The sequence below is a fragment of the Sarcophilus harrisii genome, chromosome 4 (assembly GCF_902635505.1).
Source record: "Sarcophilus harrisii chromosome 4, mSarHar1.11, whole genome shotgun sequence".
Classification (NCBI taxonomy): domain Eukaryota; kingdom Metazoa; phylum Chordata; class Mammalia; order Dasyuromorphia; family Dasyuridae; genus Sarcophilus; species Sarcophilus harrisii.
This window is the reverse complement of record NC_045429.1, coordinates 132091434-132115468: the sequence shown is the minus strand read 5'-3', so window position 1 is coordinate 132115468 and position 24035 is coordinate 132091434. Positions and strand designations below refer to the sequence as shown.

Sequence of the window (24035 nt, the reverse complement as noted above, 5' to 3'; positions counted from 1 at the left end):
TATGTGTAAAAATAAAATTATATTAACAATTTTTATTTTTATCACAATCATTTCCAGATAAACTTGGCTGCTACAGACTGTGGGACCAACTTTTCAGTGTTTCAGACAACTTTCAAAATATTATAAGATGCAAAGCAGGTGTTCATGTGTACTAAGAGGGGGAATTTGCTCATCAGGAGTTCCTAAAAATTAATGAATTTGCAGGTGTAGTCTCCATCAAAACCTGACAATGTGAAAGACAGATCCAAATAACTGATAAGAGAAATACAAATTAGAACAATTTTGAGTTTTCATCCATCACAAAAAAAATTGGCTAATATAAAAAATAGGAAATAATGCTGAAGGAGCCAGAAGATAGGCATATTGTTGGTAGAGCTATTAATCTGCTTAAAAAAACCAAACTTGGAATTACAACAAAAGGTAATTAAATCATTCATACTTTTTGATTCAGAGCTTCCACTACTTCAAAGGAGTCAAAAAGAAAGGTTTGATATTTACTAAAATATTCATAGCATTTTTGTGGTGATAATGAATTGGAAACAAAATGAGTATCTATTGATAGGAAAATGGCTAAACAAAGTGTTTTGAATTAGTCACAAAATATTACAAAAGCACATACCATGTGCAAGAGACTATACTAGATGCAAGAAATTCAAAGACAGAAATGAAATAGTCCATGTTCTAAAGAAACTTGCACTCTTTTTCCATATAAAAGGAGGAGAGGAGAGAGTGGGTGAGAATAGGGAAAATAATAACACAAATTTATAGAGTACTCTCCTCAAAATTACCCTGTGAGGTAGGGAGTACATTTTCCATTTTACAGATGAGGAAAAGGAGACTCAGAATAGTTGTGACTTGCTTATAATTCCGTAACTAGTACTTAGTATGTGTAACATGTAAACCCAAATCTTTCTTCTTACACTTCTTACACACTTACACTTCTTACACTTCTTACACACATACACTTAGTATGTGTAACATGTAAACCCAAATCTACTCTACAGTAGAGTACTACTGTACTCTAATTATGATACTATGCTTTTTCTCCCTAGGATGAGCTTCGAAGGCAAATTTGGAAGTTTTTCATGCACTTTGGAAATTTTTCATGCACTCAGTGTTCCAGAGGTGTCCTGGCTGTAGGATGCCAACAAATAGAGAAACATAGAAGATATTATTAAATCTTTTTTCAGTGCCCAACCTGGGGAAGCCAAAGCAGCCTTTTATCTCCTTTCAAGGGCACTTAATTTCATTCCACTTCTTGGTTGCCGCATTACTTCAAGGTTATTAGGGGGGGACTGAATAGTAATAGCAAGGTTTCTAGAAGCATCAAGAGGAAAAAGGAACCCAAAAATAACTGAGCAGGGAGACCTCAGCTAGGGGAGCTTCTAGAATTCTACCAGCTTCAGGTCAGGGATTAGACTATTCCTTCCCCAGAATAGATGTGGAAACTTTTGACAAAGCCAGTACAGTTCTCTGTATAATAAATACTATTGTTGCCAAGCAAATATCATTGGAAGGGAGAATTCTTTCTGATATGAGAGAGGAAAGACTAGAATTATAAGTAATAGGAAAAAATAGTTCAGAGAAATTGGTTGCAGTGAGAACACATTGCATTGGCAATGGATAAGGATTGTTCATTTTATATTATTAGATAAAAACTGCTTTGAAGTTAAGTCTGGAAAAAAAAAAGAATTTTCACAGATGAGAAGTACCTGAGCAGTCATTTCACTTCTATTGCCTTTCAAATATGGGATATTTCTCAAGAATCACATTTTACCTTTTTTAGAACAGTTGAGTCTGAGTGCATTATAATTAATAGTTACTGATAACACTGTTCATCTGATGTCTTAGATGGGTTATGAACCTCTCCCACAGTTTTCGCTATTCTTGAATATGAATTGGACAGAGATATAGAATCAGTTTTTGATGATGTTAGGCAATCTGGTACTGAGCAGTTTTATAAATTCTGGAACCCAGAATGTTTTCCTAGATTTCTTAGCTTGAGCCTGAACTTGTGTGACATGGTTTTGTAAAAGAAAATTCTGTCCATAAGAGGCTCTAATCAAAACAATATTTGTGCTATAATTATGTTAAGCATGACTTAAAGCCTTATGTTCTACTTTTACCTGCCAGAGCTTTGAGAAAGTGATACAACCACCCTAATTCTAGTCTCTCTATGCATATCAAAATTATATAATAAACCCTAGCTTGGTGACTTTGATCCAAAGTCTTAGATTAACTAAAGCTCCAAGAGTAATGCTCTTATTAGTCACATATTACCAAACAAATTAGGAGCAATCTAGGGCATTATTTCCTAACTGAGGTCTCCATGAGGTCTCTTAGGAAGATGGCCTATCAGACTCCTGCAAAAATTCCTATTGGACTACTGCAAACTGAAATAAAAATATTATCCAATAAACCTTACATTGACTAAGGGGTTCACGTTGCACATTGACTAAGGGGTTCACGTTGAAGTCTATCTGTTAAAGCCAATAGAAAAATTGAAGAATAAGGTGCCTGCCAGTTTCTGGAAGAAAAAAAAATCAAAGCCATCAATAGTCATGTGAAAAATGCTCTAAATCATTGGTAATAATAGAAACAAAAATTAAAACAACTCTCAAGATTCCACTTACTAGGTTGGCTAACATGACAGAAAAGGAAAATGACAAATACTGGAGATGTGAAAAAGGAGGGACACTAATGTACTGTGGAGTTGTGAACTGATCTAAGCCATTCTGGAGAACAACTTGGATCTATACCATTTGAACCAACACTAGGTCTATATTTCAGAGATCAAAGAAAAAGGAGAAAAGACATACACAAAAATATCTGTAGCAGCTTTTTTGGTATAGAAAAGAATTGGAAACTGATGGGATGCCCTTCAGAGGATAACTGAGTAAGTTATGGCATAGAATTGTGATAGAATATTATTGTGCTATACGAAATGATAAGGAATATGAAGACAAGTGAAGTGAGCAGAACCAGAACATTGTACAAGTAACAGCAATCTTGTAAAGATCATCAAAACTGTGACTTAGCTACTCTGCACAATATAATGATCTAAGATAATTCCAAAGGACTCATGATGAAAAATGTTATCCACCACCAGAGAAAGAACTGATGAACTATAAATGCAGTTGAAGAATATTGTTTTTCCACTTTTTTTGTCTTTTTTTTTTTTTTTGCAACATGACTAATATAGAAATGCATTTTGTATGCAAAATACATGACTTCACATGAATAATAGATATCATTACTTACCTTTCTCAATGAATTCTAGAGAGGCAAAAGGAAGAGAAGCTGATTCTCAAAGAAATTGTTAAAAATTATTTAAATTTTTTAACTTAAAAAAGAATAAAGTGCCTAGAAGTCAATTCAATAATTCAATTAAAATATCAATTCATCCCAAGCACATTCAGTAACTATATAGATTAAATTACAAAATACTAAGTAACTTAAAATAGCTAGAGAAATATGCATTGCTTGTAGCTGAGCCAGACCAGTATAACAATGATAATACTATCTAAATTAATTTACAAAGTAGTATTATAACAATCAAACTACCAAAGGAATACTTTACAGAATTAGAAAAATTTAACAAAAAATTCTCAAAATTTTCTTTGGGAAAATTTTCAAGGGAAATAACTAAAAAAATGTAAGAATAAAGTGGAATAGCACCTCTAGCCCTCAAAATACATTATAAAGCATTGATCATCAAAATCATTTGATGTTGGTTAAAAAGAGAAATTTATCAATGGAACAGATAAAAGGGGGGAAAAATCGCATACTTCCACAAATTCTTTTGTTACCATTCAAAAATTGCCAGTTAGAAATTGTATTTTTTAACTCATTTAAGTTTCTTTAGGTGCTTTATTTATTTTAATTTTTCTAGCTCTAAAAGGGGTAACATTCAGCACTTTTATACTCTTGGTATCCCTTTCCCTCTTTAACTCAATTAACTCAAAAGTCTTTAGATATTAAGCCACTTTAGCGTATACATAACAACTATTAAGATTGTCCACAGTATCTTTCAGCCAAATGGCAGTTTCCTTGTTTGCATTTACTCTTATGAGATTGTTACCTTGCTTTTTTGAGTTCAAATTATGAAAATACATTTGCTCCAGCCATTCCTTTTAAGTCTATATAGCTTTGTTTCAAATGTTTCTAATAAACATTTTGTTAGATCCTGTTTTCTGATCCATTCTATCATCTTCTGTTTTATGGGAAAGTTCATCTCATTCACTTTTAGTTATGATTTTTGGGCATTTCCCTCAAATTTATTCTTTTCCTTCTTTGTTCCTTGCCCTCTCTTTACATAGAAGATGGGCTTGGATGAGCAGTGTACTGACAATGTTCTAAAATTGATACAGCTTTCAGTTTTCTTTCCTTTACCCAAATCCTAATCCAATTCTCACCCTTTTTCTTTCTTTCCTTTTAAATCTTAGTTCATGATTCCTGTTCAGAACTTAAAGTTTTATTTTTCTTATGAATAATTCCTCCTTAGAACTATCTCTTCCTCATCCTTTACTTTCTCCTCTCCCCTTTTCCTGGTGAGCTATTTCTACAGCAAAAATTGTTGCTCCTTGGACCAAATTAAATCAAAATTTAAGATCTAACTGATGTCTGGTCCCCCATTACATCTTCCCTGGCCTCCTCCCCCATTAGGTGATTCTTTTCTTTACTTCTAGTGTATCTCCTCCATTCTCTTTCCTTTCAAAACTTAACACCTACTCCCAGGTCACCCAGCTTAGTTGACAATCTCTTAAGATCTCAGATAACTTTACACTTCTTAAGGTCCTCACCTTCCCATAATAGAATGCAAGACACTTCAACCTTTGAAAAACTTCTAATTTGCTCACCTGTATTTATCTTTTTACTCCCATGTTAGTATTACAAAGTCTGATCTTTTCATCAAGTCTGTTTAGACATACCCTATTTCATTAAATATTTTTTTTTCCTCCTATATTATATTTAACTTGTTGCATTAGTTATTCTTGAGTATAGGCTTTATCTTTTGCTTTTTATATTATTGTATCTCATGCTCTTTGCATCTTTTTTCCACAAAAGCATGCTCTTCCCTTTCCCCACCTCAGAGAGTAACTTTTTTCCCCTTCTAGGATCTTGTTCATTATGCAATTCCCAAACTGTTAAAAAGGAAGGGGATAGGCAGAAGGAGTTTAAGACTTGGATGTGGTTCAAACCAAATGCCCTCCTACAAATTAGGAGTTAACTGAAAAGATACACATCAAGACAACCACTTAAAACTCAACTAATCACTTTTATTAAACATTCAAAAGAAAAGTTCACACTAAAGAGTTTTATTCCCAATTATACTATGCTACAGACTACTGAAAAAGAGCAGCTTATACTTACTGATTATCGGCTTTAGCCCTTCTTGACTTTTCCACACTGATTGTTTTTAAATTGACAATCTGAAAATCACCTAAGTTTTTAAGAAATCAACTGTACTGAATCAGCTTTTCAATCCACTTTCTAATTTTTCTGGAGTTAAGGCAATTAGCTCAAACCTCTCTTGTCCTATCTATATGCTTAAATACATTTTTTCAGGAAAAATATCTAAAACTGTCAGCAGTTAAAAAACAGTATTTAAATTGCCTTTTCATCCCTTGAAATTTTAAGTTGTATAAAACATCTTTCTAACTAGGGTAATTCAGCAAAAATTTCAGATCACAACTCAACTTTTGTTACACAAGAGAAATCCAGTGATGATACACAAGACTTTATCATTTGTATCCTACTAGACCAGGAAACTGATATTTTCACATCTATTAGGAGACATTTGCTATTTCACATGTTTTATTTTCCTTGATTTTTAGGCTTTATTCTGAACCTGTCTCATTTTCTTATGATACTGGTTAAAAAAAAAATAAATGTAACAGTTGTTGCATCAACTTATAAGAATTACAAAGTTAAAATGAATGTCTCTTGAATTCACCTCATTCCACCCCAATAAGTCAGTTAGGAATTTTCCAAAATAAATCCTTTTCCTTTTTCTCTTAGGAAGATAACATGATCACCATCAACATCCTTATTTCACATTTCTATCCTGATCTTCCAATAAGATACCAGAACTTGAGTTCTTGCCTAGGTATATAATTTTTTATAAGATACCAAAACTTGAGTTCTCGCCTAGGTATATAATTTTTTATAAGATACCAAAACTTGAGTTCTTGCCTAGGTATATAATTTTTTATAAGATACCAAAACTTGAGTTCTCGCCTAGGTATATAATTTTTTATAAGATACCAGAACTTGAGTTCTCGCCTAGGTATACAATTTTTTATAAGATACCAGAACTTGAGTTCTCGCCTAGGTATATAATTTTTTATAAGATACCAGAACTTGAGTTCTTACTCAGGTATATAATTTTTTTAATCAAATAACTACAACTGAGGCAGAACTGTTTAAAAACTACTCAATAATCTTTCAAAACTTTGAGTTAGAAATCACCTTGGAAAACAAGAAACATCTTCAAAAAGCTTAGAAATAAAAAAAAAAGGCCCTAATTCACAGCAGCATGAGAACTGCTCTTCTAAATATGATCCCTACAATCTTTGTGAATAATGAACAGTAACATGATCGTTCTCTAATTCTCTTAGACCGGATTAATAAATAGGGATCTGCTCAGTCCCAACCAGCAAGACCTCAAGAATCCAAAGCCACTTTTCTCCGCTTTTGTCACCTGATCATCTTTCAGCACGGGGAATGTGGAGGTTTCCTGCTTAACCGCTGCGTAGTGCAGGGAAATAAATGAGAGTTTTGGGATAAGTTCGGATACTATCTGGATCTGTCAACAATCCCGAGTTTTTGTTTGTTGCCGTTTTTTTGCTTTGTTTCGGTTGGTTGGGTTTTTTTTTTTTTTTTTTTTTTTGTAAATGCGCGCTTCCCGGCCTCACTGGTTCTGCACGATTTTCCCGTAGCCCCCCCGCCCGGCATCATAGTCCTGCCGGTACTCGTCGCGCACCTGGCCCCCGGACCGCCCGCGCCCGTACTGCCGGCCTTCCCGGAAGCCCGCGTCCCAGTCCGTGCGGATGATGCGGTCGTCCAGGCGGGTGCCGTTGATGTAGCGCATGGCGTTTTCGGCGTCGGCGCGGCAGTAGTACTCCACGAAGCAGAAGCCGCACGCCGTCTTCTTCACTTTGTCCAGGCCCATGATGATCTTCTTGATGTCGCCGCTTTTGCTGAAGAGTTCGTAGATCTGCTCCTCCGTGGTGTAAAAGGACAGGTTGCCCACGTACAGAGTGCAGCTTTTCTTTAACAACTTTTCTTGGTCGTCCATTTTCCCTCGGAAGTGCTGGTCGCGGTACCAGCCCAGCTCCACGTAGGAATCGCTCTGCAGCGCGCTCAGGAGTCCCCCCGACATGATGGCGGCGATACCGGGCGGGCGGAGGGAGAACCGGCGGGGAAGCCCAGAAACCGCAGCAAAGCGCAGCGGGCGCTCCGGAAAGCAACTTGGTCCTGACTGGCAGCGGCCTTCCGGAGGGCGCCGGAAGCCTCTCTAGCTGGGACCAATCACGGGGAGCGCCGAACCGGAAGTGGTCGGCTGATTATCTCTCGCCCGTTCTAGCGAAAGAGTCGCGACTTTAATGCCCCCTACTGTCGGATGGTTTTCTTCAGCCGAGACCTTCTAGTGAAAAGTAATAAAGGAAGTGGGGCTGGACTAGTTAGTTATGTCATGGAAAAAGCCGGGGGTCTTTTTCCTTTCCCGGCGCCCCTTTTCAGTTCGCCTTTGGGAATTCCTCCTAAACCATTTCCGTTTGGGCGGCACGAATAAGAGAACCAGGCGGTCCCTGCCCTCAGGGAGCTGACGTTCTGAGATTCCGTGATTCAATTACGCGGAACGCGGGCCGGGCCTGCGTAATAAGGGAACAAGCGCAGGAGCTCTGGCTCTGGTTCTGACCCCAACGCTCAGTTTCTTCATCTGTAAAATAGGCATGTAGCGCTTCTCTCCAAGCCCTTTGTGAAGAGGTAGATTTGTAGTTATCGTTAGGGTTTTTACCGATGGGGGCGATTGTGAAGGAAGCCCAGGAAAAAGAAAACAGCATCAAAGGCTCCTTAGGAGGCCGTCCCTTAGTGAATCTGGCTACAGTCAGGAGCGGAAGCGGAAGCGGAAGCGTCCAATTTCTTCTCTTTCGTGAGGTGTTTCCTATGCAGCCTCCAAACGGGGCCTGTCTTAAAAAGGTCCCAGAATAATATTTATGGCCTGACTTGTGCGGCAAAATCCTTTATGGGCAGGCAGAAAGAGAAATTCGCGCTATAAAGCCGAAGTGCACGTTTGTAATCTAATAAAAATAAATAGAAAAATAGAGTAGACTAAAGGTGTGAGTTGAAAATATTTGTGGGCAGGCAGAAAGAGAAATTCGCGCTATAAAGCCAAAGTACAAGTTTGCAATCTAATAAAAAAAAAAATTCATAGAAAAATAGAGTAGATTAAAGATGTGAGTTGAAAATATTTGTGGGCAGGCAAAAAGAGAAATTCTCGCTATAAAGCCAAAGTACAAGTTTGCAATCTAATAAAAATAAATAGAAAAATAGAGTAGACTAAAGGTGTGAGTTGAAAATATTTGTGGGCAGGCAGAAAGAGAAATTCTCGCTATAAAGCCAAAGTACAAGTTTGCAATCTAATAAAAATAAATAGAAAAATAGAGTAGATTAAAGGTGTGAGTTGAAAATATTTGTGGGCAGGCCAGAAAGAGAAATTCTCTCTATAAAGCCAAAGTACAAGTTTGCAATCTAATAAAAATAAATAGAAAAATAGAGTAGACTAAAGGTGTGAGTTGAAAATATTTGTGGGCAGGCAGAAAGAGAAATTCTCGCTATAAAGCCAAAGTACAAGTTTGCAATCTAATAAAAATAAATAGAAAAATAGAGTAGATTAAAGGTGTGAGTTGAAAATATTTGTGGGCAGGCCAGAAAGAGAAATTCTCTCTATAAAGCCAAAGTACAAGTTTGCAATCTAATAAAAATAAATAGAAAAATAGAGTAGACTAAAGGTGTGAGTTGAAAATATTTGTGGGCAGGCAGAAAGAGAAATTCTCGCTATAAAGCCAAAGTACAAGTTTGCAATCTAATAAAAAAAATTCATAGAAAAATAGAGTAGATTAAAGATGTGAATTGAAAATATTTGTCAGAAGGATATACACATAGAAAATGGAATCAATGGAACAGGGTAGAGAATGGAGTGGAAGTTGGAAGTTATACATTTTACCAGCTATAAAAATGGACCTTAGATCTGTATTAAAAACTCACGCCTCAGGCAGGACAAAGTCAATTAAGGACTTGTAAAGTTTGAAGCCAAAATAACTCTTAATCCTCAGAAAATGTATGTCTTGTTTGAGGATGGAATTTGAAAGGGATTTAAAAAAGAAAAAGTATTTGCTTTTTCATTAATCTACTTAATTTTTTTAAACCAATATAGGAATGATTAAATAAATTAATAAATAAATAAATTATAATTAAATGATAAATTAAATAAATAATAGATGAATTTGTAAATATGTTTAAATATTTTTATGGTTAAACAGTGAGGCTGTACTAAACTCAGTATTCACTAATATGGAACACCAAAGCACCAATTAAGTAGGTTCTCTATATGCATGTTACTATTGATTGTAATGGTTAGCTAGATTGACATAGAGGCAGGAAGATTCATGTTCTTGAGTTCAAATCTAACTTCAGACACTTACTAGCTGTGTCCCCCCAGGGAAAATTACTTAACCATGTTTGTCTCAATTTTCTGTTCTGTAAAATGAGCTGGAGAAGGAAATGGCAAACCACTGCTGTATCTTTGCCAAGAAAACCCCAAATGAGATCTTGGAGAGTCTGAACTTGAACTACTGAACAACAAAAAGACCACCTTCAAGTCAGGTTAGTTTTATTTAGAATATGAACTAGTGTAATTCCTAGGATATTATTTTTACTGATGCTTAAGTAATAAATCATAGCATCATAGATTTATAACTGAGAAGGATCTTATGAATAATCTAGTCCCATTTTGGACTTTTTAAAAGTTTTTTTTTTTTTTTTTCCCATTAATCCCTTTATTTTATAGATGAAGAAACTGAGTAAGAGGTTAATTGACCCAGAGGTCACACTGGTAATTACTAGCAAAGTTAAAAAATTGAACCTAGATCCTTTGACTATAAGTCCAGAAATTTATTCCAATCTTTGATTTAAGAGGGAGATAGTCAAATGACCATCCTTTTGGATGCTAAATAATTAATGCTAAAATAATTAAATTACCCAAACAATATGTCTCTCAAGTATTTTCAATCATCCAAGACACTCCCAAAATACCTTGGAGTTTATAGGCTAGATTTCTTTGTTTAAATGCTTTAAACCATGCTTTAAACCCAAATCAGATTGTCCAAAAATAGGTCTCAGGCCGAGTTCATTTAGTCATTTATTGGACTGATTGACTCAGAGTGAATTTAAATCACAATTTTCCATTTTGGCAAAAAACCCTAATAGTCTTCCCCTCCCATATTGATTTTGTGTATGTGTGTGTGTGTGTGTGTGTGTGTGTGTGTGTGTCTTTGTGCCAGTCTGTGTGTCTGTGTGAGACTAGGTAGGTAAAAGAGGTCATTCTTTGGCTCATTTCTTTTTACTTAGTCCTCATTACTGAATGATTGATGTCTCAGTCAAACTCAGACCTGTTCAAGACTTTAGCTTATCCAAGGTCTCCAGTCATCCTGATTTGTATCTGGCCACTGGCTCCAGAAGAGAAAGTGAGGCTGGTGACTTTGCACATTTCACTTTCACTTAAATTCAATTCATTTGCATGTCGTGGTGTCACTTCCCTGATGTCATGGTCCTCTTCAAGAATGAAGGACAAACAACAGGGATTTATTCTACTGGCCCGCACAAATATTCACTTCTTAATTTTTCCTTTGGGATGACTAACCCTAACATAGTATAAATAATTTGACCAGATACTTTAGTTTTTCATAGGAGGTAATGAGCATACAAAGCACTTATTAGAGGCATAAAGATAGGTATGAGACTGCAAAAGGGCATAGAAAGGGGCCAGGCCAATCTGAATATTTCTGTTCTCTAATTTTTCCTAGAGTTGGGATGATTGCAAAGCACATAGTCAATCACCTCTTCCCCCAATTAGGTGATATTGGGCAGGATGACATTCTGTCTCCTGTGTCCTCTGAATATTTATGCATCTCTTTGTTATTAAGGATAAAGTTTCAAGAATAATCCAGATTACACTTCTTAGGAAAAACAACAAGAAGAAATATAGCTAGATTTTCCATTTCTGAGAGTTTTTATCAATTGATTTGAAGTCTGAGGCTTAGATGCCTCTGATAATGTTCTCTATTCACACTGGGCTTATGAAGTAGCATAGTGCTCAGTGTTAAAACACTGGTTGATGTCCTAATTGGATCCCAACTAATTGGTTGATGTCCTTTCTGTTGGCCTCTGGTGGGGCTGAGGAAAGTATACAGAGAAAAGCCAGTCCACATCTGTTTTCTTAAATTTAGTGCCTGGGCCAGGTTTTACAAACACCAATTACAATTTGGGGACTATTCTAGATTCTGATCCCTAGTCCTACCCACATTTACCATTGCCACCTCTGCTAACCAAGTACGCTTTTTTCCTCTTGATGTCCATTCCATAAAGTTAAGAGTATTACAATGTCTGTCTAGAGAAAAATATACAAGGGATTGTTAAAAAGCAAATTTAAAAGAAAAAAGAGACAAAGTTTATTAGAATTTATCTAAGGTTTATAGCCTGATTTAATTTAGCCTTAGTCTGGTTTCTTTTAGCTCACAAGTTTTTAGATGAATGTTAATAGACAGTTTGTTTCATTGCCCATTTATTATTTTCATCTGACCTGAATCTGTGAAAAGTTTGGAAAATAAACCAGAAATTAAAATTAGTCTTCTTTAGGCCACTATGAAGAAATCTATTTGGAGTCCTCTAAAACTCAACATGGGAATGATATCTGGGGCAGAACTAGGGTGGATGAACATTGGAGGGTAAGTACTTCAAACATATCTCTTATAAAAATGACTCTAGGACTCTTACTTATTGCCATAGGAAAGAACTATATCCTTGTTACTAAATGCTATACCTTTCAGAGACTGTAAACTCCCACTGATTCCCACCTATTGGTCAGGGATTGGAATCAAATCCTTCAAACTATTGCTACTGTAAAAGGAATAATAATCTTTTATGGCTTCCTAGGAATCCTGGTGATTCTGAATCATAGAATGCCAGGCTGAAAGCTCCTTTCCCAGGCCACTACTTCCTGTTCCCTTATAGGCCCCAGAGTTAGCCCTATTCCTTTCCTGTCCCAATCCCACTAAGTTTTCATTGTGTCTCCTGGAACCCCCATTCTGCTATGTGTTTGTACTTTTTGGATCATTCTTGTGATTTCATTTGGATAGTGATGTGCTTCCCACTGAGGTACTTTTCCTGCCAAGACAGACAGGCACCTTTTTTTTTTTTTTTCTTTTTTTTCTTTTTTTACAAATTATAGATTTGAAAATTACCCAGAGATATATAGAAGTTAAATGACTTATACACGGTCAATGTCTTTCAGAGCTGAATCATGCTACTGCTGCTGCGGCTGCTGCTGCTGCTGTTGCTGCTGCTACTACTATTGCTACTGCTGTTGTTGCTACTACCCCTGCTGCTGTTGCAGCTATTACTACTACTACTGCCAGTACTGTTGCTGCTACTACCCCTGCTGCTGCTGCTGCTGCTGCTGCTGCTACTGCTATTACTACTATTACTGCCACTGCTGTTGCTGCTATTACCAATGCTGCTGCTGCTGCTGCTCCTCCTACTATACCTACCTCATCCTCTAAGAGGAGTAATTCTCTAGTTGTATTGATAAGGGAAGTTTCCTTACCTGGGATTTACCTATACCAATAAAATCATAAATCTAGTTCCTATCCTTAAGTTTTATATTTAATTCTTTATGTATATGTTGTTTTTTCCCCCCAACAGGATGTAAGTTCCTTGAGGCCAAGGGAATGTTTTTGGTTCTGGTTTTTTAAATCTGTAAACTTTCAGGATCTAGTATGTTTAATACTTGCTTATTGAATTGGACTGGGGAAAAATGCTAGATTGGGAGTGTAGTGGTAGTGACATCTTTTTTTTTTATTATAATAACTTTTTATTGACAGAACCCATGCCAGGGTAATTTTTTTACAACATTATCCCTTGCACTCACTTCTGTTCTGATTTTTTCCTCCCACCCTCCACCCCCTCCCCTAGATGACAAGCAGTCCTATATATGTTGAATATGTCGTAGTATATCCTAGATACAATGTATGTGTGCAGATCCAAACAGTTTTCTTGTTGCACAGGGAGAATTGGATTCAGAAAGTAAAAATAACCCGGGAAGAAAAACAAAAATGCAAACAGTTTACATTCATTTCCCAGTGGTTTTTCTTTGGGTGTAGCAGCTTCTGTCCATCATTGATCAATTGAATCTGAATTAGGTCTCTTTGTCAAAGAAATCCACTTCCATCAGAATATATCCTCATACAATATTGTTGTTGACGTATATAATGATCTCTTGGTTCTGTTCATTTCACTTAGCATCAGTTCATGTAATTCTCTCCAAGCCTCTCTGTATTCATCCTGCTGGTCATTTCTTACAGAACAATAATATTCCATAACATTCATATACCACAGCTTACCCAACCATTCTCCAATTGATGGGCATCCACTCAGTTTCCAGCTTCTAGCCACTACAAACAGGGCTGCCACAAACATTTTGGCACATACTGGTCCCTTTGCCTTCTTTAGTATCTCCTTGGGGTATAAGCCCAGTAGAAACACTGCTGGATCAAAGGGTATGCATAGTTTGATAACTTTTTGGGCATAATTCCAGATTGCTCTCCAGAATGGCTGGATTCGTTCACAACTCCACCAACAATGTACCAGTGTCCCAGTTTTCCCACATCCCCTCCAACAATCATCATTATTTTTTCCTGTCATCTTAGCCAATCTGACAGGTGTGTAGTAGTATCTCAGAGTTGTCTTAATTTGCATTTCTCTGATTAATAATGATTTGGAACACTCTTTCATATGAGTGGTAATAATTTCAATTTCATCATCTGAAAATTGTCTGTTCATATCCTTTGACCATTTGTCAGTTGGAGAATGGCTTGGTTTCTTATAAATTAGAGTCAGTTCTCTATATATTTTGGAAATGAGGCCTTTATCAGAACCTTTAACTATGAAGATGTTTTCTGGTAGTGACATCTTATTTCTGAATGTTATAATGATTCAAGCTTCCAGAATGAAAAAAGTCACTCTACCTCCTTCTTATTCAGGGAAGAAGATGAAACTTACTTGAACAAGGGGTAAACTTAGTGTGTTGACTGATGTCACTGCACATCCTCTAAAAAATTGCATTTGTTCTAAGCATTCTCTCAATTTTCAGAGGTTGCCAAGGTGAACAGAGTTGGTAGAGTTGAGTGTCTTGATTTATCACTATTTTCCCTAGGTGAGTGGTGGTATAGTTACTGCTCATCCTTCATTTTTGAAGAGTACCAATGTATTGGGTGAAATTTTAACTTGTTCATGAATTGAATTTTAAGTGAGGCAGATTGCCAAAAGTTGTTAGCCTCTCTCTCTGTTCCAGAGCCATTGAAGTCCAGTAACAAGACAAAAGTCAAGGTGACTAGTGATGGCTTGGGAAGCAGTGGATCACCTTGGCCTTTGTAAGGATGTTTCCCAGTTCTCAGTTTCTCTGAAGCAACATCTATTCAATTACTAAGGGCTGGCTAGGCAAGAACTGAGACAAATGATGACCTAATTTACCACAAAAATATCAGTCTGGGAAATAGAGCATTATATGAGTGAGGGTTTTTCCTGAGAATGCCTTTGATCTGAACTGTTTTATTGTGATCTTAATGCATAGGGTATCTGCCATTCTTATAATTAATTACCATCTTGTACTTCTGAGTGCATATCTCTTATTGAACTTCCACACTCTATCTCGGTACATTGCCACTGGCTGTCTCCCATGCCTGGGATTTTCTTTCTTATCACTTCTACCTCCTAGCTTCTTTGGCTTTCTTCAGATTTCACATAAATATCTCACCCTCTAAAAGAAACTCACCCTAACTTCTTTTAATTCTAGTCCCCCCACACACACACTAGGTATATAGTTGTTTACATTTTTGTCTTTTGATTCCTCTTCCTCCCCTCCCTCTAATCCCAACCCAAGTTTGATTGTAAAATCTTTGAGGGTATGAACTATGATTGCCTTTCTTTGTATCCCTAGAATTTAGCATTGTATCTACCATCTAGTAGATACTTAAGTACCTAAAGGCTTGTTGATTTCATTTGACCTTGTATTCTAGTTATTGGTTATAAAAGTTTCATTTTCTCTACTAGGCAGTAAATTCTGAGGGAATTTGCCAAAGTCCCTTGTACATAGTCAGCACTCGATAAATATTTGTTGAAAGAATTGGATAGATGTTTCTTAGAGATAGAGTTTAACTTATTTCTCAATCACAGAATATTACATTTGGAAGCAACTTTAAAAATCATCTCTTCCATCTGCTTATTTTACTGTTGAAAAACTGAAGGATTCTGTTGTATTCCCTCTTTTTCTCCTATACAATTTTACTTGGTGATCTCATCAGTTCTTATAGATTCAATCATCTGATTATTCTTCAGATTAATTTGTCCAATTCTAACTCTTCTCCTAACTTCCATTTCCATTCCAACTGCCTACTGAACATTTGGAATTGGATGTTAATAGGTATTTTAAACTCACTATCTCTAAAACAGAATTTAAATCTCCTCTCAAACCCTCCCCTCTTCTTAATTTTTCTATTACTCTAAACGGTACCACCATCCTCCTGGGTGACTGTCCAGACTTGCAATCTCAGACTGGTGGCTTCTCTCCCAATCCAATTTGCCAATCCTATCAATTTTACTTCTATAATAAATCTCATATACACCTCTTTCTTTCCTCTGAAATCGCCATCACACTGGTCCATCACTCCATGCCTGGACAATTACAAAAGCCTATTGCTTAGTCTGCCATAAATCTCTCCATTTTAGTCCATCCTCCATTTGGCTGTCAAAGTGCTCTTTCCTGAAGCCCAAAACTAACCATGACATCCCTATATTCTATAAATTGCAGGGGTTCCCTAATGCTTCCAGGATCATATATAAAATCCTATTTGTTATTCAAAACCCTTCACAATCTGTTCATTTCTTATTTTTCCAATCCTCTTACATCTTACACCACCCAAATACTATGCAATCTAATGTATTTAGAGGCAGTTCAAAATGTTAGAGGACCTGATAACTGTATTGTCCTAGAGGATGTTTTGAACACATGAATTTATTCAATAGCTCAGTAGTGAAAGCCAGAAGTCTTGATCAAACGGTACATTCTATCAGAGCAGTAATGAATAGGGTGTGGGTGCCAAATAGATTAGAACAAAGAAAACTTTCTGTGTGCTTATAAATTCCTAGAAGGAGTTAGAAGAAACATAAAGTGGTTCCTTTTTTTCTTTTTGAAAACTAAAGATTGTAATCATTTGGAAGCAACTTTGTAGGCAATTTTCTCTAGAAATAAGCATGCTAGAAGTGGAAACAGAAATAGAATCAGAACACTTGAATTCTTTGATCAAATCAAATAAAGGACAATCTCAAAAGAATCCTGGGCAGATTATTCTGAAGTAGTGATTGAAAAAAAAAAAAAGCCCTCAGATTTGAACTGAAATAGTACATTTATATGAAGTATTGTAGAAAAGTAAATACTTCACTATAAGAAGACATGTAAAAACAGATTTTATGAGTGTTAAAATAAAATTTAAAAATAGACCAAGGAATTTAAATTTCCCAAAGGTTGCAAAAGTTTTGTCAATCACAAGGCTTAAGGCAATGAAACTCTATCTTCTGTAGCACCCAGCATGATATGAGGTACACAGTAGTTGCTCATTATATACTTATATATTAGTTCACTTTTATTTGTAGTAATCTTTCTTTGAGTATTTATTGAATATTTGCTGTGTGCCTATTATTGTACCAGGATTCATACAAGAGAAGCATACAATAACAGATCAATACAAGAAATAGATAAAATAGTGAGCAATAAAAAGATTCTATTTTCTATTTAGTCCTCTGATGCTTTATCATGGTATAGAGGTGACCATAATTGTTCAAGGGTCAGTTTAGCAAAATTTGGAATTTTTCACCAGAAGTTTGATAGCTAAATGATGTTTTGGGTTTTGTGGGTTTTTTTTTTTTTGGCCAAAGTAACCCATAAATGATTTATTACTACAACTAGAAGGGACTGCAATCCAAATTTAATCAATCAACCAACAGATTAAGTGCCTATTATGTACTAGGTATTAGCCATACAAAACCAAAAATGAAATAGTGCCTGCCTTTGAGATGCTTTTTTTTTTTTAACTGGGGGAAAATGACACATAAAACATATATGAATATACAAAATAAACAAGGCCATTTTGTAGGGGGAGGGTACAAGTAGCTGGAGGATTAGGAAAACTCTGATGAGTTGATATTTGTGCTGAACTTTGAAGGTATTCAAAGAAGTCGAGGTGAGTAGGGAGTGCATTCAGGTCATGAATAACTGGAGACAGAAGTTGGAATATCCTATGTGAGGAAGCCAGATCTGACTAAACACAAAGTATAGGATGAGGAATAGTGAAAAGTTAGAAAAATAGTTTGGAGCCAGATTGTGAAAGACTTTAAATGTTAACCAGAGGTTGGTGCATTCAATTTTACAATAATAGGAAGCCATTGGAGTTTATTGAGGAGCACTGACTGTAGTCCTCACTGATTTTCCCCCCTTTCTAAATTCTTTTAGGACTTGCCCTGTATCTTACTACTTGGTTAAACTTATCCTTTGGGGAAACTGCTTTAGTATCTTTGATAAAAATAGATGAAAAAAGGAAGAGATTTGAGGCAAGCTATTAAAATTAGAAAATTAGAAAGCTATTAAAATAATCCTAGGTGATGGGGACTAGAACTAGGATGGTGGACAGACAGGTAGAGGGAAGTTCACAGAGGGGAGATATGGTGTAATTGTAGAATTGATAAGACTTAGCAACTGGGGGGGGTAGGGAAAGTGAGGAATTAAGAACCAATTTGAGGTTGTGAACTTGGGGGACTAGAAGGGTGTAAAAATTATCATTTATATAGCTCTTTAAAATTTGTAAAACATTTCATAAATATTTCCAATGTAAGGATTTTAATCCAAATTTTTTTTCTCACAATAACCCTGACAAGTAAGTGCTTTTGTCACCATTTATCAACTGAGGTAGATAAAGGTTAAATGACATGCCCAGTGTTACATAGTAGTAAGGCAGAATTTGATCTGTTAGCTAGCTCTGTTTTACACATGTTCAATTTGAGATGCCTGTAGAACCTCCATTCAAAATACCCAATAGGTATTTTGGCATTAGGAAAATAAAAAAAAAAAAAAGAGATTGAGAAAGGCTGTTGTAGGATTTTAGGCTTATTCATTTATAGCTTCAGAGCTAGGAGGATCTCAAAGGCTAACTAATCCAGTCCCTTCCTGTGAGATATGTGACTTGCTCAGTGTCACTGGGGAAGGGTTCCTGAAAGGAAAGGTATTTTAACAGTCTTCTAATCTGGTCATAGTTTCTTAAGTATTAAGGTAGAAGATGTATGGTTACTTGCCTTTTTGTGACTTTACCTCTAGATTTTTAGGTTTCTTGAGCTACCTCCTAGAAGTCTGATTAAATATTTAATATAATAGAAGAAATTTAGGCTATACTACTTAATAATGCCCTATGCACATTATCTTATGTTATCCTTATCACAACCCTGTGAAGGAAATGCTATATTATTATCCTCATTACACAGATGAAGAAACAGTCGTAGAAACAGATAGGTGGCACAGTGGATAGAGCACAGATTTGGAATCAGGAAGACTTGAATTAAAATCCCGGCTCAAACACTTAACAACAATGTAATTCTGAGGCATCTCACTCTTTTATCTCTGTTTCATTCCACATTGTTACTTTTGTGTCCCTATAGTATTAACTTTTGAGATTGTTTATTCTGTGAGGGCAGGAATTATGTAATTTTTAAAAAAATCTTTGCATATCAGCTGATATTGTGCTATTAGTCAGTGCTTAACCTGGATTTGTTCAATTGAGGTGACACTAGTGATACACAAATTAATAGAGATTTCACTCTATAAAAATGAGAGCAGTTGAAGGAATCAAGCTCAAATAAGTGTATTTTTAGGCAGGCTAATTAGCAAAAGTTGTTTAATATCAGCATTCGATACCCGGGAAAGATGGTCAGCCATAATAAAATACATAGGGAAAAACGAATAATTGATTTAGTTATGAGTAAGAAAGATGGGGTAAGACACAAAACGGAGAAGAATTTGGGAACGGATATTAAGCATTTTGGATAAGGTTCATTTCTGTATTATCCGGAGGTATTTATTTAAGAGAACAAAGTGGGTTTCTTGGTTTGGAAGTTTAAAAACTTTTTTTAGAGCCAAAGAACAAGGGAGGTTGGAGGAGGGAAGGAATTTCCTTGGCTTGTTTCTTTCATACACATAAATCATTACCTCTCCAGAAGCCCCCAAGCCCCAGTCACCCTCCACCCATTTGATCCCTCCTTTGCCCCGCCTTTCAGAGCCCCCCCATCCCGCGGTGCCCCTTGCGCTGTCCGCGCGACCCGGCAGAGGGAGGCAGAGGGACACATAGAAAGAGCATCAGCCCGGGCCAAATACTCCTCAGTGAGAAGCGCGGTGCTGGGCTGTGACGGGCGCACGGACGGCACAGGCAGGCGCTGGTCCCTTCTTCAGTGAGGGTGCAGCGCGGCGGGAGCGGGGAACTGAGAGCTGGCTTGCATCACAGCCAGCATTCGTGGGGACGGCCCGGGAACGGTAAATCGTCTGTCCCAGCTGCGTCCTCTTCCTGCCCTCCCGTCCGGGAGCCACTCTGCACGGGCTGGAAATTACGCACACACCGGGATCCATGGCTCTCACGCGGTGCGCATCCCGGCTCTCCGGGTTCCCGCTGCTCTTTCTGGCCGCGCTCGTCTACTTCGCCTCCGCGGGGGCACCAGGTACCGTCCCCCAGTCCTAGGGGAGCAGGTTCTCCTCCCCCCGCTCTTCTCTCCTGACTTGTCTTTTTTTCCCTTCCACTCCTCCTCTCCATCTTCCACCGCTCCATGCCACCGTCTTGTCTCTTCGTGGAGGGGCCAGTTCCAGCCCCACTGTGCTTTGCAGTGTCACTAACCTGCCCATCCTCATTCACTACAGCCAGGGAAGGGGGTGGCAGATGGAGAGGGTGGTTGGTCAGTGCATCCTTTGGGGAAGTAGCCACACACGGGAAGGTGGCGAACGTACACTTGGTGGCCACCAATACCATCCTCGACTCCAGCTTCGGTTTGACTAGGAATCCACGGAGATGTAGCTTCCCAAGTACCATAGGACCGGGAAGGCTCACTTGGCGCGCGGGATTCGCGCTTTTGCGCGCGGAAGCTCCAGAGGATTTGAGTGGGTTTTCCTATATTTACTGTTCCTCTTCCTCGCTTCACCTGTTAGCAAGGGTAGAGACAGTTTCGGAAAGAGAAGGGCAGGCAGAATTTTCTTAGAGGAACTTCGATGGAGAAACTGGGGACTCCCGCGGGACCATCCCATGTCTGAGTTGAGAAAGAACAAAATTTGTTAGGGAAGGAAGTCCGTGTCAGACTACAGGCATCGTTGTACTGAGCATTCAGCCACTGTGGTTGTTCGTAGGAAGTTTCTAATCAGGATAAAGGGTTGTTGTGATATTCCTCTTCCCACCGAAACCTCCATTACTTTGTGGGGCAACGAGGTGGGAATGACAGAGAAGGGAATTGGTGTTGGGAGGTTGGGGAGGAGAGCTTGGGGAAGGAAGGACACATTTTAGCTCTCCTGAGGACTTTTCTGAAATCAGAGATTTAAAACGGAGATGGATGCTGTGGGTGCTGAAATGATTTTAAAAATGTCAATGCTTCTGTAAGCTTCTGGGGGGAAAAACGTTTCTCAGAGGCTAAAAGTCATTTTTGTCGTGGTTTATTTCTTTCCTTCTAAAGCATTTAGTGGCTTCTGCTCCCACCTCCTCTCTTGCAGGCCTTTTCACTTTAAAAACATGTGTGGGCATTTTTTATGTCATCAGTTTGTAGGAGTCCAAAAAGCTGAAATATTTGTTGATAGGAGTCACTCCCAGTCAAGAGAAGAAAGCCCATTTTGATTAGGGGTTCTTGCTTGATGATATGGAATATGAATCCTTTGCTTTTTGATTGTAATTAAAATAGAATTCAGGGGGAAAACCCTCCAAGGAATGAGAGTAGGCTGGGGTTCTTTGCCTTGTGGACTTTTTCTTGGTGGCATAATCATTATAGATCATTAGAGTTGAAAGATCAATTTAGAGTCCATCTCAGACAAGTTTAAAGTTTTGCTAAATAAATCTCAAAATGAAGTGGTTCAACACCTCATTCACAGATTTCGTGAAACACATTTTTAAAAAAAGAAATCATGTACTGAATTAAAAAAAAAAACACTTTTGAATGCTTTCCAAAAACCCATTCCCACCCACTTTTCTTATATATGGGTACGGCATATATGCATATATTTAACCATAGTAACTTGGAGTTAATGAAACTGTGTTGTTCTAGAAAGTTGACATTGAAATTTTTGCTAAAATGCCCTTATGACTGTTTCACCTTCAAGCACCTGGTTCAGGCAACAGTATTGGAATTTGGAAGCCATAATTTGGGAACCAGGGTTTGTTCCTAGTAGTCCACTGACTTACATCATATTTCCTTCTCCTTTTGCCACTGCTTTGCTTTCCATAAATCACAACAAAGCTGTGGAATGCTAGAACTGGAATATTTTCTGGCATTCTTCTTCACCATGTTGACATGGGGTTCATAGTTAAATGATCTCTAGTCCAGAAGTGGATAAAATAAGACAAACATATTTTGGGCTGACTGACAATCAAGCTTAAGTTAAATAATGCTGCAAAAAAGTCCATAGAGCATGCCATATAATTATGGAAGAAATAATTTAGTTCATCTGCTATTGTAGAAAAGTTTCCTGTCTGTATTTCACTATTAAAAAGTTAAAGTATCATCCTTCACAGGACTTAGATGCTTCATCTATACATCATATAGTTAAGTAGAGATATGACAAATCATTGCTTAATTTGATTAATGTAGATAGTCAAATTGTATAAGCCAAGCCAAACAAACAAACAAAACCCCACACCTGACACTCTGAGGTCTAAATTTGCTGTATCTATAATCGATTTAAAACTTGATATTATTAGAGTTGTAGTTTGATGGTGACAGATGATCACAATTCCAAAAATGATTTTTAGAGTAAACTGAAGTTCATAAATTACTAAAGCTTTGTGCAAAGATTTTTAAAATCCTTTACTTTCTAGCAACTTTAATCTTTTTAAAAATAGAGGTCCCTTAAAAATATTTTCACAAATTTAAGGGCAAACTTTTAAAGGTGAGAAGTGTCATAGATTTAGAATTGAAAACAGTATTAGTGTTATCTAATCAAAAGTCTTCATTTTATAATTTCTCTGAGACCCAGAGAAAAGTTCAAAGTCACATAGGTAGTGAATAGCAGGTTCTGGATTCAATCCCTAATGCATCTGGCTGCCAGGCTATTGCAATTTTCTCTGAACCACAAATTCATATGACTAGATTCCTTTTCTGCTTTTCCTGTGACCTAAAACAGAATATCTGATCTTTTCTCAAGGAAAGAGTGGGTGGTACGATTCAAGAGCAGTTGAGAAAGAAGTGGTATTGTTATTTGGCAGCTAGGTGGCGCAGTGGCTTGAAGTCAGAAAGATGAGTTCAAACTCAGCCTCAGACACTAGCTATGAGACTCTGGGAGAGTCACTTAGTTTGCCTCAGTTTCCTCATCTTTCAAATGAGCTGGAGAAGGAAATGGCAAAAAACACTCCATTATCTTTGCCAAGAAAACCACACATGAAGAATTAGACACAACTAAAATTATTGAACAAGAACAAATTATTTTTTTTAATTTGCTGGGTCCTTGCTAATTTTTCTTATTTTGTCATGATCTAGAAAAACAGGCTAGGTATATCATTTTTGACAGACAGTCGCTTTTTGGTTAGAATTTGAGTGATTTTTTGTTTTAAAATATATTTGAAATTTTATGGCAATACATTGTTTAAAATTTCACCAAGAGATTAATTTCTTTGAATTTTCTTTGTATTTAACCAATCCCTAGCCCAGTTTGTACTTTACAAATGCAGATATCAAGGGGCAGCAAATTAGAGGATAGTTAGCTTTGGGATCACGAAGACTTAGCTTCTAGTCCTGCCTCTGATACATATTGTCTCTCCAAGACACTTAAACCCTTAGTGCCCCTAAGCAACTCTTTTTAAGATTGCCACAGGTTCTAACTTGTATTGGTAAAAATTCTTCACCAGAGGTTCTCTACATCAATGAGATTTTATGTTCAAAAAAAGAAAAAAAAATGCAGACGGAACATTTTAAGAAATTATAGGTCATTAACACCTTCCTCCAACTTGTCCATCTAATTGCTTTTTGTTTATACATATTATTTGGAATTGGGGCCTTGGAGAAATGGGAATCCTTAAGTAGAGTATGGAGAAATAAATAATTAAGGAAGTGGGAGCATTGGGCTAGATGAGGTCTCTTACAGATGCTTAAGATTTCTATCTTAAGTCTCAGAGTAAAGTGGTTCAATACCTCATTCACAAATTTTATGAAACATTTTAAAAAAAATCATGTACTAATTATTCTCTATAAGTGAAGAAGGTCCTTGTTAGTAGAATAGATTGGAATCCTGTTGGGGGAGGAGTAGAAGAACCAAGGTAGCAGGGTCTCCAAGACAAACTTTCTCTGATTTGAAGTTTTCCTTAGGGAAGGCTCTGGTTGAATCAGCTTCAGAGGAACAATAGTGAACAGTAGAAAGGGCTGGTAAATTGTTGTCTTTTATGGACAGGCTTCATGAACCTCTCTTCTTACCACAGAAC

General features: G+C 37.1%; 2 protein-coding genes and 1 long non-coding RNA gene across 6 annotated transcripts in view; 2 read left to right on the top strand and 1 right to left on the bottom strand.

Moving 5' to 3' along the window:
* Nucleotides 1–6859: 6859 nt before the first annotated feature.
* On the bottom strand, nucleotides 6860–8103 carry LOC100921959 (nuclear cap-binding protein subunit 2). The gene has a single exon (XM_012549450.3). The coding sequence runs from the start codon at nucleotides 7382–7384 to the stop codon at nucleotides 6914–6916; it is 471 nt and encodes a 156-aa protein (XP_012404904.1). The 5' UTR covers nucleotides 7385–8103; the 3' UTR covers nucleotides 6860–6913.
* A 1701-nt stretch (nucleotides 8104–9804) lies between these two features.
* LOC116419127 lies at nucleotides 9805–12923 on the top strand. The gene is made up of 3 exons (XR_004229391.1): nucleotides 9805–9888; nucleotides 11920–12008; nucleotides 12575–12923. It is a non-coding gene; the product is annotated as an uncharacterized LOC116419127 (long non-coding RNA).
* A 6776-nt stretch (nucleotides 12924–19699) lies between these two features.
* The window catches only part of FNDC1 (fibronectin type III domain containing 1), a 119051-nt gene continuing 114715 nt past the window's right edge, over nucleotides 19700–24035 (top strand). For 2 of the 4 annotated variants that reach the window (XM_031937545.1, XM_023503317.2), the window contains exon 1: nucleotides 19700–20091. In XM_031937545.1, the coding sequence (XP_031793405.1) occupies nucleotides 20001–20091 (91 nt within the window). In that variant the 5' untranslated portion in view covers nucleotides 19700–20000. The remainder of the gene's footprint in view (nucleotides 20092–24035) is intronic. The other 2 variants (XM_023503315.2, XM_031937546.1) reach the window with 1 other exon arrangement.

Bases quoted from the DNA above. Each gene is read 5' to 3' on its own strand.
- LOC100921959 (XM_012549450.3), bottom strand. From the start codon at position 7,384: ATGTCGGGGGGACTCCTGAGCGCGCTGCAGAGCGATTCCTACGTGGAG.